Raw genomic sequence first — 15,667 nt, 5'->3', positions numbered from 1 at the left:
AGGAGTCAACTTCCATGATAAACACCTCAGCTGTGTCTCATCAGCTGAAATGGTGGTTCTTGATGCATAGGGCAGACATACAGTAGATGTGTACTACAGTACAGCATGACAATGACCAAGTAAGGATTTTATACTGTGACCAGGATTTGTACTATATGTAAAGGTGAGATTGGTGAGTATGCTATTCAAGAATATTAGCTGGCATTAATAATATAGTAAGTAGCTTAGAAATGACTGTGTTACTGTGCTTCTATCTAGACCTCATGGAGCAGAGGTATTGGACAGAAGGAGCTATAATCCACTTCTGGTGTTGTTTATTTATGTCTAGATGTCTAGATTGTGGCTCGTATTTTGATGTTGTATGGTCTAACAAAATGATTCTTAGGTGTATATTAATATAATATGATTTCAAAATTGCTCCCATTTCAAACCTGTTAGGTGACTTTAAGAATGTATGCTATTAATCATATATAATATGATTATTCTGTTATATTCTTATATGATAAAGAAAGTAATTTAATCCCAATCCATTGAATTAAAACACATTGGAATTTAAAAAGTGATTAAAACTATTAAGTGCCCCCCACAAGGCTGGAAGAGCATGCAAATATGCCAAAATACCAACAACAACAACAACAGCAAAAAAGTCTGTTACAGGCAATTTCTTATGATTATTCCAAAGACACTATTAATATTATAGTCCTATGTTTTATTGGTGATGACGTTCTCTACTCCTCACCTGGCATACCAATTTCTATTTGGAATCACTTCAAATACGTGACAGAAGGGATATCTCCGCACCTCCATATCCTCCGCATGACAGTGTAATTCTCTTTACCTCGCGGCCATGTCTGCAAAAATCAGACAGTTTATATGCTCATGTAGCTATGCTCTAGTGAGAGATTAGAGAGTTGCCAAGAGTTTGCGTATTCAGTGTGATATTACATTCAACAGTTAACCCATTCATTACAGACAGGTTACAGACTGGGGTACTAACAGTTTTCTGAAATGTTTTTTTTTTTTTTGTTACCTCAAGATAGCACCATCCATATACAAGTATACAGTTGTTTCTGTATAGCTATGATACAAAACACAATCTTGGTTAGGGTTGGATTTTTGTTCAGGTTATTTCAGTTCAGGTGGGTCTTGTGGGCTGTAAGTGTTTGTGGCCTTCCTGGGCAAAGGAGATATTACCACATCTGCCAGAAGGGAAAGGTCTATGGGATGCACAATGCTGGTGGCATTCATGGTAATGTCCACTGTTCTCAGACGGTTGACTATGTTCAGTAACATCTTGCCCTCCACGATATTGAACATCCCAAACAGGGATTCAACTGCTCAGAATCCTTTTTATAGTTCACATTCTTGTAGAGCAGACTGATTACAAGTGATGTTGGAGTAATATTTACGAATAATTGGAGATTCATATCTCTATGAATGTAACATTAAGTGTGAAGCAATATCAGGGTTGAGGTCCATACAACATCCTAAAAAAGCTGTTTTAAGCTTGAGGTTTACGCATCTGAAAAATTAAGCGTCTCTAAGAGACTCTTATTTACTAATGAATATTCGAGCACTACTATTCATTCAAAAGACAAAAGAAAACGCCAAAATGATGGATCAACAAGTCATTTGGGACCTAGGGAAAAAGACGACAGAGCCACTTTACTAACACTCTACGAAGCCTATATGTTTAATGACCTATGATTACATTCATAACATGTTATGCAATTAATAAGGCATTATACACATTGGTATAATTATTTATGAAAAGATTTAACATTTCATAAAAATGCTTATAAAGCATTTATAAATTGTTATCAGACTTGATTATGGGCGGTGTTTATAACATATTGGGCCTATATAACCAATACCAAAGTAATTCAGCCCCAGTTTGCATAGTGTATTATGATTAAGTTAATTTTGTCATTGGATTACCTGAAAATCTCTCTGCTACAATTCATTTGTTAAATAAATAATTCATTAAAAAAAATCTCATGGTGCACTATACTAAGGTGGGATCGGTTTCTTTAGTATTGGAATTGATATAATGTGTTATGAACAGTGCTTACAATTCATCATGTTAAAAATTTATAATGCATAATAAAGTTTGGAAATGTAGTGCATTTTCATAAATTCTAACAATGCATTACACCATGATAAAATTGTGATAAAATTCATTATAAATATGACCTTCATAGAAAATGTTACCGTCATAATTAGAGGTGTGAATCACAGCAGAACTCGGATGAAGAAATCTTTCTGTATACACACGTAGAAACTGCTTTAGTTCTTTAATCTCTGAATTTCAACACTATTTTCATATCAGTTTATGTAGTAGGTTTATGTATACATCATTCCTGCATTATTCCTATGTTACAAGTTAAGCACCTGCTTTAGTTTCTAGACTTTCCTTTAGGTAGTTAATTACAAGCCACCTGAAGAACCTCAGTGTTTCTTGGCATAGATTCTATAAGTCTCTAGAACTGTACTGGAACAATGTACACCCTTCTTCCAAAAGATATTCCCTCAGAAGGTGTTTTCCTGATTGTGGTGGTAAAGATCGCTGTTTAACATATCGTTCATATAAAATATAAAATCCTCCCACAAGTGTTTAATTGGGTTGAGATCTGGTGACGGTGAAATCCGTAGCATATGACTGACATCAATTTCATTCTCAATAAACCATTCGGTGAGTCCTCATGCCCTGTGGATGGGGGCGGGGCCATCCTGGAAAAGACCGAGGACATCAGAATAGGAATGCTTCATCACAAATACGATCAGTCAAAAGAAATCTGTACTGACTTGAAGTGATGTTTCCCTCGAAAAGGACAAATAGAGCCAAACCATGCCAAAATTCCTCCACAGCATAATACAGCCACTGTTTTTTCACTTTCATTTCTTTTACTCGTCCATCTGTATGCCAAGGAAGCTGTATTAGCATTACTATATGTTGCGTAACTATAGAGTTATGAAATAGGTGTGTAATTACTTCTGTAACCATTGTTCCCCAAATTAGGGCTCATACACTGAAAAGAAAACTGAAATGTGCAAAGTTATTGATAGTAAAATAAATGTCTGTACAGGACTGATGAGATAGCTGCTATCACATGATAAGCTCTCTAAAATAAAAGATATCTCTATGAGGAAGTCTGAAGATTTGCATTGTGCTGCGATGTGCCAGTGTTTTGCACTTTTTGTTTATCTTGCTGCAGCAGGATCTATGAGGACTATTCTGATGAGATGCCCATCTTTAGAATCTCTTAAAGGCATAAGCCTCTGAATAGACATCCGTAAGTGTTCACATTATCATTATCACACTTTCCCACTTGGCATGCTGTGGTTTTCCTATTCATGCTGTGGTCGTATTGCAGTTTCCTTCCTTTTAAGCTGTCCTTTTTATACCTGACTGCTCTAATTGAAAAGTATTAAAAGTGTCAATATGATATAAACTCAAGTCTTTCTGGCATGTTTGGCACCAAATGAATGAATTGCACAATGTACCTACTCATGGATTTCCTTTACATAAAGAAGAGTGTTTGCTTGTGGCAATTAACTCCGCTTCCTCAAAAGGCTCAGTGATGTTGTGCGTGTTTGTGTTTGGATAAGTGAGTAGAATCAGTGTTGTTTCATACCACACAAGTAGGTACGGCTTTTATAACACGCAGTCTCTGTGCGCATAAAAACGACTCGGGTTTGTTCATGCTAGACATGTGTTTGTTTGGTTACTATGTCTAGACACAGCTGGCTTGGGCTAGGCATGTTAGAGCGACACACCTTGTGCCTTGTATCTGCATGGCTTGTTTAAAAGTGCAGACAGACTGAGGAGAGATTTAACTATTAATGCATAATGAGAAAGCCACTTAAAGGAAGCTTTCGATTGTTCTGCCCTTCCTGTGGTGCTTTCCTTCTATGTTATGAATATGGGACGGTATTGATGGATGTTATAGACCTCACATGAAAGACTTCCATGGAAAAACATTGAAATATTAGCGGGTATGTAATGGAAAAGTACAGTTAAAAAGAAAGACTCTAAAATCTGATTGGATGATAAAGTAACAACACTTGTTTAATGGAACCACCACCGTAAACCACAATCTCTTTGTAGTGCAAGAATGATTTAAATTAGTCAAGTAGTCACAGGCCAATATTAAAGCTAACCATTTGAAAAGTTACACTACATCTAGACAGACAGACATAAAGATGGACATACTGATAGCTAGCTAGCTAGCTAGATACATAGATAGATAGATAGATAGATAGATAGATAGATAGATAGATAGATAGATAGATAGATAGATAGATGATTGATTGGTTGATTGATTGATTGATTGATTGATGCAACACTACATTCTAGTGGTTGTAAATACAAAGTCTATAATTTACTCGACATTTCAGGACCATGTCAAAGATGCCAGAGCTGTGTAGTCAATTAAAAACACCTTCCCATAATGCCCTGTGGATTCATTGGATTATGGAAGCAGGTAGTCTTGCCACCGTATAGTTCCAGGGTCCCAGGTTCGATCCTGAGCTCAGATTACTGTCTGTGTTCATGTGGGGCTCCTCAGGATTCCTTGAAAAGGCAAGTGTTCGTGTTATATGAATCTTTGCATTCATATAGAGTTGGATTTGTAGAAGAAAACATTGTTAGTATTCAGGGGAGGGAGCTCTCTGCAGGCATGGAAGTATAATGTCTTGGTGTGGTGGATGTGACACTTCCATTTTACTATTTATTTAGCTAGCCTAATAAACAAAACTAGCATGAATGTTTGTGAATTTAATATCTGCATTAGTCAGTCTTTTGGCATTTGCAGTTTTTTTTTTATTATTCTGATTACAGTGTGAGTGGCTTTGTATGTACTTGATGATCTTTACAAATTGTTGTATGTACTAAATGATCTTTACTAGACAGAAGGTCTACCTACATGAAAAACAATTGCACCTTTGAAGTAAAACCAAGAACAGTTATTGAACAGAAAAGGTAAGCCAAAATAGGCATACACACACACACACACACACACACACACACACACACACACACACACACACACACACATACACACACACATCCAGCTGCCCATGCTGCCTTGAAGACCGATTCAAAAGCTATCAAAGTTTCTGAAATTTGAAATTAAAGAAAAATGTCCCAGCAAGTTCATTTTCTTGTGCCAAAGTAGGGTGTTTATTCATGTTCAGCTGACATATGATGGGATGTTCCCAGTTTGGAATACAATCACATTACAACAATCAACACTCAACTAAGAAGTTTTCCAAGACACTTGTCCAGATTAAGAAGGAAATTTAGAATGAGTGATACACGCATGCACAAATAATTGTTTTTGAGATTCAACAAACAAATGACACAAACCAACCATGGTTCATATGGGAACCAACGGAGTGTCAAACAGCGAATTTGCGCAACTGATTATATGTTTGAAATGGTGGATATACAAGGTGGAAGAGTATCGGGTGCATCAAACATCTGTGTGTTTGGTTTAAACCTAATGAATTATGACATAAGTAGATGATGAACAAACAGATGTATTTTGCTCAGAGGCAGTCCAGCATTAAACCACTGAATGCAGTTTGAAAGCTTGCTCACATGGGTGGCATTGCTTTGTCACAATGTATAAGCAACAACAGCTTTAACTTTGCTGCACTGAAACCAGATGTGAATTAACTCATAACAGGCATTGTTTTCTTCGAAGAGAACTGAAGCACAGGAAAGCTGCTAAAGTCAGGGAACATGATGGGCTGAACAACACTCTGGTTCTGGCATATTCACTTAAAGGAAACATAAGGGTCATGTCAGCAAAGTCATGGACTAGCACACATGCTTTCATATTCCAGTGTATTAAGGATGCAAATGTAAATAATTAAAAGCACAATGAATAAAGAGATTCCACACTGCTCTCCACATGTTCAAATCAACTGCAGCCTAAAGGTCTTTTCATTTTGCAACAAAAATGACTTTTTTTGTTCTACTTGTAAAAACATCAGTACAAATTTTAGTAGATTGTTTTATCTCTTTATATGGCTTTTATCTACATTGAATAATTTCATCCCTGTGTATTTGGAGCAAAGTTATTTATAAAGAAAAAGGTCATGTGGCATGATAATATAGGTATGTACAACATAAGTACTGATAAATTTCATTAAATTGGGTTACGCTGTTTAAATAAAACTGCAACAGGTAGTGATGACTAGAAGTAATATTTTATCTTAATTGAGAGTCATATCAAAAAGCATGAATAAAACATGACATTGCATGCTGTTATTATAATCAATGGCAGGGTGATGTGAAAAAAATTAGTGGCCCAAAGCTTTTTCTTAATAACAGCACATCCTGAAGTGTTTTATTCCTCTTATACAACTTATACCAATTTGACAACACAAACGATGTTCTTCTAATTAAAAAACAACAAAACGATCAGTTTATAGTTATAGTTAATGTTGTGGAATGGTCCCGTTATCACTTATAAAAGATATGAAAAGTCATTTCCTCACCAGCCTTTCGTCTCTCTCTCTCTCTCTCTCTCTCTCTCTCTCTCTCTCTCTCTCTCTCTCTCTCTCTCTCTCAGTTAATATGACAAACTCTCAGCTTGTCCTCTAACCTGGAGACTCTCCCTTGTTGGAAAATGTCAAATTAAAGCTTGACCTTTGACTGTTACAAATCACTGACACTGGAGACTCCTTCCAAAAGTGTTCAATAAATGTCTCAATACAGAAAACCACATCATCAATTACAATCTTTTTAATCTGTTGATTAAATGTGGAGCACATGGCATACAAGCTGCTGTTTAAGTTGCTACTATATGCCATATCTCAGCCCAGCCACGACTCGGTTTCCAGGGAAGCACCGCTAAATACAAACATGGCCGCTGAGGACTACACTTCCCACACACGCATGCGCTCGCCTACCCGGAGTTCTAATCACACAAACCTGCATCTCATTACAAACACACTCACACCACAGCATAAGAGAGACCTTGGAAGCGAAGAGACTTTGCGAAGTAATGTTCTGTTGACTTGTTTCTCAGCCATTCTCCAAGCCCTTTTCACGTGTGTTTACTAAGTTACCTTTGACCAGTGTTTCCGTCCCCGACCTCGATTTCTGCTTAGCCCCATTTTGTTTGTTTGCCTGTTGGCCTGACCCTCGCCTGTTTATCGACCACAAACTTTGTCTTTTCCCCTTGGATTATTCTGCCTGATTCTGTCACCTGCATCTGCTTCCGTCTCCACCCACGGTACGTGACACTACAGATAATATATTAGAACAAGTGCTTTAATATAAACCTTGCAGCCAGAACTACTGTCAAAGCTTATGCTATCGGAAATTTATCAACACCTTCTTATCAATCAGAATCAAGCTTTCAACAGCATCTTACAATTGGTTTTACTGAATAGCTCATAGTTGAATATTAACAATAAGATTTAAGCTGAATCAGTGAATAATAAATGGTTCAAATGATTCAGTATATCCTGTTGTGTGAACAGACAGTATTTAGCATTGGTAGCACAGTAGCACTGGTAAATGTAATTAGCAGTAATGTAGCCATTAACTTAGCCAGCCTATGATCAGGAAACATTTATAAAGCAAGCAACAGCCCATCAAGTCAAAGCATCCACACAGCCTGCTTTGTTAAAGTGTTGTATCAACACATGACTCCACTCTTTCAACTTACTTCCTATTTAAGCCCCAACAACAGGAGATTGGTGTCAACAAGGAATTCTGCCTTATGTATGTTTCACTAGTAAAAAATAAGTCATACACAGTGGCCCAGCAAGGCATTTACAGTCCCATTGATTCTTATAAAGCACAATCCAGTGATCCAGCACGAACACCAAATCACTAACATATCACCATATGCTAGTGGTAACTAGCTTGCATTCAACAGCAATCAGCAGTCCATGAGCCTGCTTTCCCTTCATCACAATGTGCGCTACACATGTGCAATAGCTGTTCTCCAGCTTGAAAAGTTGCGTGCAAATTTTGGCAGAACATTACGAACTGGTATACATGTTTGGTGATTGTGAGTACAACGCTGTAACCAAACGTATATAACAATCTAATCCAGATTCTGTTATCTGTGAAAAGATTTTTTTTCCAAGGGTGTTTTATGTAAAACATTTTCCCAATTTCAGATCAGATTTCTGTCCTTGGGGAAAGAGAAAGACGATATCAGTTCTTACACATGGTGACAGAACTTTGAGGAAACATTGTGTATTAGTAGTGGGCAGTGATGACCTGGCTGATTATGCATGATGACACAACGTGTTCCGGGTGGCGTAGGCTGGTTCTGTGTTGGTAAGTGACTAAATCTGCTCTTTGGAACACATAGTTTGTTTACTTTACCTTCACTACTACTGACACCTCATTCATAATACAGGGAGCTATCACGTAAGTAGCAGCTCATAAACAGAATGGCTTCAATAACATTTTTTGTCTCATTTACATTTGTCTCATAAATATTTAATAGGCATACAATAATGATCAACACAACTACAATGGATATTTGGTGAAGTCTCTCCTGGATAGAATAACAGCACTGAACCATGTCCTGTACTATCTAAAACTGTTGGAGGCATTTGTAGAAGATTTTGGACCACTTCTCCATACAGAGCATTTCCAGCACATTTATATTCTTCGATTTGTGCATTTGGATTTCCCTCTTCACTTCAGACCTCGGGTTTTCAATAGAGCTCAAACGTAACCATGGTACCATAACTGAGGGAGGTTTACTTTTGAACTAGTGAGCTATTCCCATTTGTTCATTTCCTTGACAAGTACTAATAGCAATCATGATCATGACCCCATATGGGTAGCCACTAGGTCCCCACTACATCACACTCATCCTCTGGCCATTCTCATCAACTTGAGTGACCCAGCTGGCTTGGCAAACCTACACTAAAATGTAGAACGACATGTAGATATTAAAACTTCCCGAGTGGGTTCATTCGGAACTAGTGAAGACCGTATATCAAAATTGTCACTGTAACAAATTCTGTTCAGCACATGGTGCACTTCCGGGTGCAACTAGCACAGCGTGTTCAATATATGTGACATGTGCTTTTATTTTGCATCCTGTTCCAATTCCTTGTTCTGGCTCTGCCTGTGAACCTTATTTCCTTCTCACACACCTCAGTTTCATTAATTCATTCTGTGTATTTAAGAACATTTTCCCTGACAGGTTCAGGGTGAGGTTTTGTTATTTCATACTGATTTGAATTTCTGAGCATATTTCCTGTTTGTTTTTCTGATTTTGTCCTTTTTGTTTTGTTATTTCAGCTTTATTCTGTTTGTATGATTGTCTATTTTTGAATGTCTTTTGCTTGTCCATTTGGATTGTTAATAAAAATTTTTGCTTTCCACCAGATCCACCAGACTCCTTAATTAATAAGTTACAAGGGTTTCTACCATGACCTTGCCAGATATTAAAATATATTGCTTATGAATAGTGCCAATACAATATTTTATTGAGACTGAGAATTACTCAAAGTATTGATACTGATCTTTAGGCCATTGAGGAGGAAAATCACTTAAATATGCTTGGGTATATACTCATCTGCAATATCAAATAGCTTTATTAAAATACCATGGCATTAATATCTGGTAGGAAAGCATGGGCTTGGCCTTAGCATGACATGTTTTATGTCCGGTTCCCAATACAGGCTCTTCATGTGACCGACAGTGCATGCAATTCACCACCTGCTGTCAACATCCTTGCCAGAGATAGAAAATCTGCATATGGACAGTGTGTGGTCACCTTCAGTTTTGTGACTACATTCATAATTGTGAAAGCTCTGCCTTCTGTCAAAAAGACTCTCATGGTCCATGTGTCATGCAGTCTGCATTGGTGTCAAATGACTCATTACATAGTTGACTTTCAAATCTAGAGATGTGAGATCAAGAGCTCTGTCTGGCTTGTCAATTGCTGTTGGGACAACCAACACAGCACCTAGTCGTTCAGGTGAGGTACTATGTACAGACCCTGGGTGCTAAAAGTAACCCAAAGGAAATGACTCAGACTATCAATCAAGCAGAAGAATCACCTGTGCTTCAGAGCAAGTGGAATGTAGAAATACTGTTACAAACCAATTGTGTTTGTCAAGTCTTGTGCCTGCTTCTGTTTTTTTTTTTCTTACCAGTGAGCCATATCTGCTACTTGCTTTACTACTCAATGTGGCAGCAAAACAATGAATAACAAGTGGTATTTGCCTAGCCTTGGGCATGCTTTGCATTTTGCTAACAGGATTATGCTGCAATTGGGTCAAGGCTCTGCAAATATGCATGTTCCAAACAATTTGGGCATTGATCATGTCCGTCACTTCATCAAGGCTTGGCAGAGCAAACAGATTGCCAATGTACCATGGAAAACAAGACGTTGGGAAAGTTGCCAAAGTCTCAACAATTTACAAGTTATGAGTTTATGGACAAGAGTGAGGTCATGTTCACATGGTGAAGAATTTACTATTGGAATTCTGCGGTGAAACTTACAAATGGGAATACTGCACTAGTTACATTGGAAACCAGTGATAAACACTGATATTGTGTCCCAAAACCATTTATATTGATTTGTATTAATACTTGGGGTCATTATATTGTTGTGGAAGGCCTTCCTTTCAAAGTGCTTCCAAATTGGTGTCATCGAATAGTTGATAAAACCCCTGAAACAACTTAACTTAAACAATTTAAATCATTGTGTCTAATGTTGATTTCGACAACCATTTCTGCTCACAATGCCAATCATTTGGAAACTGATTATACAAAAGGGAAATGATGTGAAAGTAAGCTTGAAAGAGGGGGATATGAAGACAAAGGCAGATAGAAATCTGGGTTGACTCGAGTTCATCGGTTCACCCCTTCGTCTTTGATGAGCTGACCTCAGACTCAGACTAATAAGAACACTAACAAGAGCCTGAAATACTAGTCTTAACTGTGACCACTCACCTGGAAGACTCAGACTCACACACAGTTCATCCATAGGATTAAGCTAAGAAGGTCAGTTAACAGGAAGGTCAGTTCACGCCTTACTGTAGGCCGACTTAGAATGGGAACTAATTTGGCACTGGAAGCAAAAACAACCGCTCTGAGTCAAAGTCGCTGTGTTTTAATGTTTGCAAACAGAAAAGTGAGGTCAATCACACTGCTACTTCCATCAGTAAAACAATATCCAAAGAAAAGCATAGCCTAAACAGGATGGCTTTCAACAGACCAAAACTGATGATACCAAAAAAAAATATGAATATGAATTTGAGACTTCCTCATTGACTCTTTGCGAAAATGCCATGGAAGAACTAAAACCTGTGCCATATTGTCACAATTATCATAAGGCTGGCACACAATCATGTAGGCTTACAGAATGTGAAGTTCAACAAAGTGAAGCACTAATCTACTCATAGAACTGATGTTGAATTCTGTGTATCTGTGAAATGATACTTTATTGGGATAATGGCTGAAGGAATTTGAATTGTCCCTGAGCCTGAAAAAGGGAAAGCTGTTTATTTTTAGTTTTATGCCACATGAAGCTTGTCTGAAACACAACTGCAGTATATGACCTCCATATTAGGGACGTAATACAGTGCCACTATCTGTATCCTTATCTGTATCTGTGTGGTACTGTATTTGGATTTACTGTGAGCCTGAATTGGTCATGGCCTAACCTGGAAGTCTTTTTTTTTTTTTTTTTAATCAAATATGAACCCTACCATTACAGTCCCTGGTAAAAATGATGGAATCACCACACTTAGGGGATGTTCACCTGGATTTTTTACTTCGTAGCAAATAAACAAAGCACAGATATGACACAAAACAATTTTTGTTTAATAGCTGAACATTCTGGCTTCGTGAAACATACCTCAAACAAGTTGAATGAAATTACTTTAATTAATGGTATATATTTTGCCTCTCTATATGTTGGATTTCCTTCTTGAAGGAGTTTTATAATCCTTTCCACTGGTCCCTTGTTGGGGCCATGTTTCCTTTCAGAAAGTCCAAGGTTAAAAGTCTGTAACCACTCCTTTAAGGTCTGTAAGCACTCTCTTAACTGCAGACTAATTTGCATTTTTAGACTTGTGCTGGTATTTGTTTTAGAAATGCAAATTTCAAGGTGAATTTCAAATTTCAAATTTCCATAATTTCTTCCTCAACATTGAGTGATTCCATTATTTTTTCCTCTACTTGATCTGGAAAACAAATATGCCATTAATTAAAACAATTTAATTAAATTTGTTTGAGGTATGTTTCTCGAAGCCAGAATGTTCAGCTATTAAACAAAAATTGTTTTGTGTCATATCTATGATTTGTTTATTTGCTGCGAAGTAAAAAAGCCGGGTGAGAATCCTCTAAGTCTGGTGATTCCATCATTTTTTGCCAGGGGTTTTATGCCCCTGGAAACACTGGAAAGCACTCAGAGCTAAATGATGCCATCAATGTCATCATGGTGTGTGAATTCTGGTTCTGATAGTTCCTCAACCACAGCTACAGTACATCACTCCAGGGATGTGCATGAGTGATGTGCTCATCCTACTTGCACAGTTATTGGGGGTTTTTGTTTGTTTGTTTGTTTGTTTGTTTGTTTGTACCAGCCTATAATATTTCCTTCTAATATTTCAAAACATAAAGAAACTACTGGCCTAATTTGAACCACAGAGACCCTGACCAGGCAGTTACTAAGAATGAATGAATAAATGCTAAATGCATCTTTTAGAGACTCTCACTGACATTAATGAATGTCATTTTTCTTTTTCTCTCAAGTTTCATATCTGACTGCTCACCCACTTGACAGTAAAAACCTAATCCCCCCCCCCCCCCCCCGTTATGCATACCTCTAGTCCCTCCAACAGAACCAGAACCTATAACCAGAAGCCCTTTCCAGAAATAAATCTAACAGTGCACTTCCTATTCATATCTGTATTTGTATCTGTTTAGAATATATTATCTGTTCAATCTGAATAATATATTCATATTTAGTTACATTAGTGCTAATAAGCAAAAAGTCAGCTAGCCAAAACATCTTACATGAAGCCTCTCTGCCCTGATCAGAACCACACTGGATGAGTCTGGGTGTCTCTTTCAGATGCAGCCACAATAGCTGATGTCACTTTTCTCACTCCCTCCCCAGTGACTCATGTTTGTTAGCCAGTGACATAACTGGTATCACCAGTGAACGTCAGCACCCGCTTCCTGTACGGCACCCTGGGATGACAGCTCCTGTTTGTGGCACCAAAAGTGGTCAGACACAAGGTTGGTGGAAGATGTTTTGTGTGAACACTGTGAGTCGACTCATTAATGAAAAGCCACATTTCATAATATTATGTTGCGCCCAGCAGGTCCCATCAATGAGTGACCTACTCTGCAGACTGAAAAGCACTAGGGAGTTTTGGAGTCATTTAAATCCACAGATTACACTTTATTACGAAAAGACTATGAGGAACTGTTATAGTTTTAGGTCAGCATGAAACTCCTTACAGAAGGAAAAGTAATGTGCATTCATTTGGGAAAAGGAAATAGTGTTTGATCTTACATTACCCTCAGTTGGGAGCTCTTCCATTCTTAGTGGTTAGCACATTCGCCTCACACATCCAGGGTTAGGGGTTCAATTCCCACCGCAGCCCTGTTTGCATGTTCTTCCCATGCTGCGGGGTTTCCTCCGCTCCCTGGGATACGCTCCAGGTTCCCCGCAACCCAGTATAGTAGGCAGTATAGAAAATGGATGGTTGGATATCAGTGATGTAACACTTTTCACCTGACCATATCTTGAATGCCTTTGGGAGAGGTTTGTTCCTTAGTTCACATACACAAAACCAGTCATTTGGGATTCAATGTGATGTTGCATTGCACTGAGGAATTGATCGGCCATGTTGTTGGCTCACACTGTGTCCACATTATCTGCTCCACGGAAACATGGGATGTAAACAGTCTCTTTTGGTTTGGTTGTGACAAATAAATACTGCATAACATGCTGAGGAAGCGCTCCAAACATATAGAACTTTATATGGATAAACATTGTAGGGAGGCAGGAGAATGAATATGAAGCTGATAGTGTGCTCCTTCTGATCTGCGCTCTATCCTGCTATCATTGTAATGCACAGAAAATACGATCTTGGCTTATCTGTTAAAGCTTACATTATGTTCTCAAGCAATGGAAATATACTAATACTAACAATATGTTGAATTTTTTACTTGGTTACCATTATAAGTGAACAGATTAATCACAGAACAAGTGTGAATACAGCATTTCAGATCGTTCTAGAACAAATTTTTACTCTGATGATGAAAGAAAAATCTGAATATTCAAACTGAATCATTCTAATAACTCACTCATACTCACTCACTTTCAGTAACCACTGAAAGTCCTGCTCAGGTTCACAGTGGATCTGGAGCCTATCCCGGGAAACTGGGCATGAGGCATGAAAATATACACTGGATAACACACCAGTCCATCACAGGCTCCATGCACACACACATTTACACACTCATTCACACCTTGGGGCAATTTATATTAGCCAAGCCACCTACTGCCATGTTTTTGAGAGGTGGGAGGAAACCGGAGATCCCAGAGGAAACCTACAGGGACATGGGGAGAATGTGCACAAAATGTCCAAACAGACATTAACCAAAGCTCAGGATCAAACTAGAGGCCCTGGAGCATCTGCATTTTCCCTTCAGTGGAACCAAGAGGACCAAACCTGCCCAAACAATGCCCCTGTGCACAAAGCGAGCCCCCTGAGAGCATGGTTTGCCAAGGGTTGGAGTGGAAGAACTCGAGTAACCTGCAAGAGCCCTGACCTCAAACCCTCTGAACACCTTTGAGATGAACTGGATACCAAACTTCTTACCCAAAATCAGTGCCCAACCTTGGCCGATTGAATACAAAACCCCACCAGCCACATTCGACAACACTGAGTCCTTGGAGGCACTTATGTTTCTTTAACCCACCTCAGAATTTCTTGAGGAAAAAGAGACATATATCCTCCTCAAGGCAGTTTCATCAAATTGTTTCAATCTGTGTAAACTTAATAATTTATGTAGGTAATTTTAGGTTAACAAAAGTTGTTGAAGGTTGAGGCCAAACAATGCATTAGCACTAGTACTTTTTCTGTATAGTATCTTTATTATAATTATTATTAGTAGTAGTAGTAATAATAGTAGTAGTAGTAATAACAGTAGTAGTAGTATTCAGTATTAGCAAGCTACCAGTACTCGATACTGTAATTTTAATAGAAACAAATGAAAGGAAGTTGTTTTACCTTAGCAGGTTACCCACACCTATTAGAATTTATGAGTTTTATTTGGTGCTTTAGTCAGTTCAAATTCATAAATTTGTTTACTGGGGTTAGAAGATTTTTAACTTGCCAGATTCAAACCATCACATCCATCCTCAATTGTTACTTGGAGTCTTCTCTGCCTTAAGCGATCCACCTCTTTCTAAGGTTTCCTCAGCATATACACAGACCATTACTCAGACAGCCCACGTCATTCCATGTTTACGCAATCAGCTCTCGCTCTGGAAAGGACTGACGGGGGGAGTACCTCTTACACTGTCAACATCAGCTCTTATTGCGTGGCAACAACACACCACAGCCTGAGAAATGCACAGTTCCCATTGCTCAGTCCAAACACTTCAGAGTGTGTGTACATGTGGGAGCCAGCGACCTATGGTGG

At 38.2% G+C, this 15,667-nt stretch overlaps 1 protein-coding gene and 1 long non-coding RNA gene across 5 annotated transcripts in view; one reads left to right on the top strand and one right to left on the bottom strand.

The window, feature by feature from the left end:
* arl15a (ADP-ribosylation factor-like 15a) overlaps positions 1–15,667 on the bottom strand; it is an 83,087-nt gene that overhangs the window by 29,031 nt on the left and 38,389 nt on the right. Inside the window, exon 5 of one of the 4 annotated variants that reach the window (XM_047149730.2) lies at positions 12,855–15,658. The exons of the other annotated variants lie outside the window; for them this stretch is intronic. Within the exon in view, the coding sequence (XP_047005686.1) occupies positions 15,560–15,658 (99 nt within the window). The 3' untranslated portion in view covers positions 12,855–15,559. Of the gene's footprint in view, positions 1–12,854; positions 15,659–15,667 lie in introns of those variants that run through there. 4 annotated transcript variants of the gene reach the window in all.
* On the top strand, positions 6,804–8,647 carry LOC108255925 (uncharacterized). Its single transcript, XR_001810191.3, has 3 exons — positions 6,804–7,247; positions 8,146–8,308; positions 8,481–8,647. It is a non-coding gene; the product is annotated as an uncharacterized LOC108255925 (long non-coding RNA).

This window comes from Ictalurus punctatus, chromosome 22, assembly GCF_001660625.3.
Source record: "Ictalurus punctatus breed USDA103 chromosome 22, Coco_2.0, whole genome shotgun sequence".
NCBI classification, from domain to species: domain Eukaryota; kingdom Metazoa; phylum Chordata; class Actinopteri; order Siluriformes; family Ictaluridae; genus Ictalurus; species Ictalurus punctatus.
This window is presented reverse-complemented; position numbering and strand designations above follow the sequence as displayed.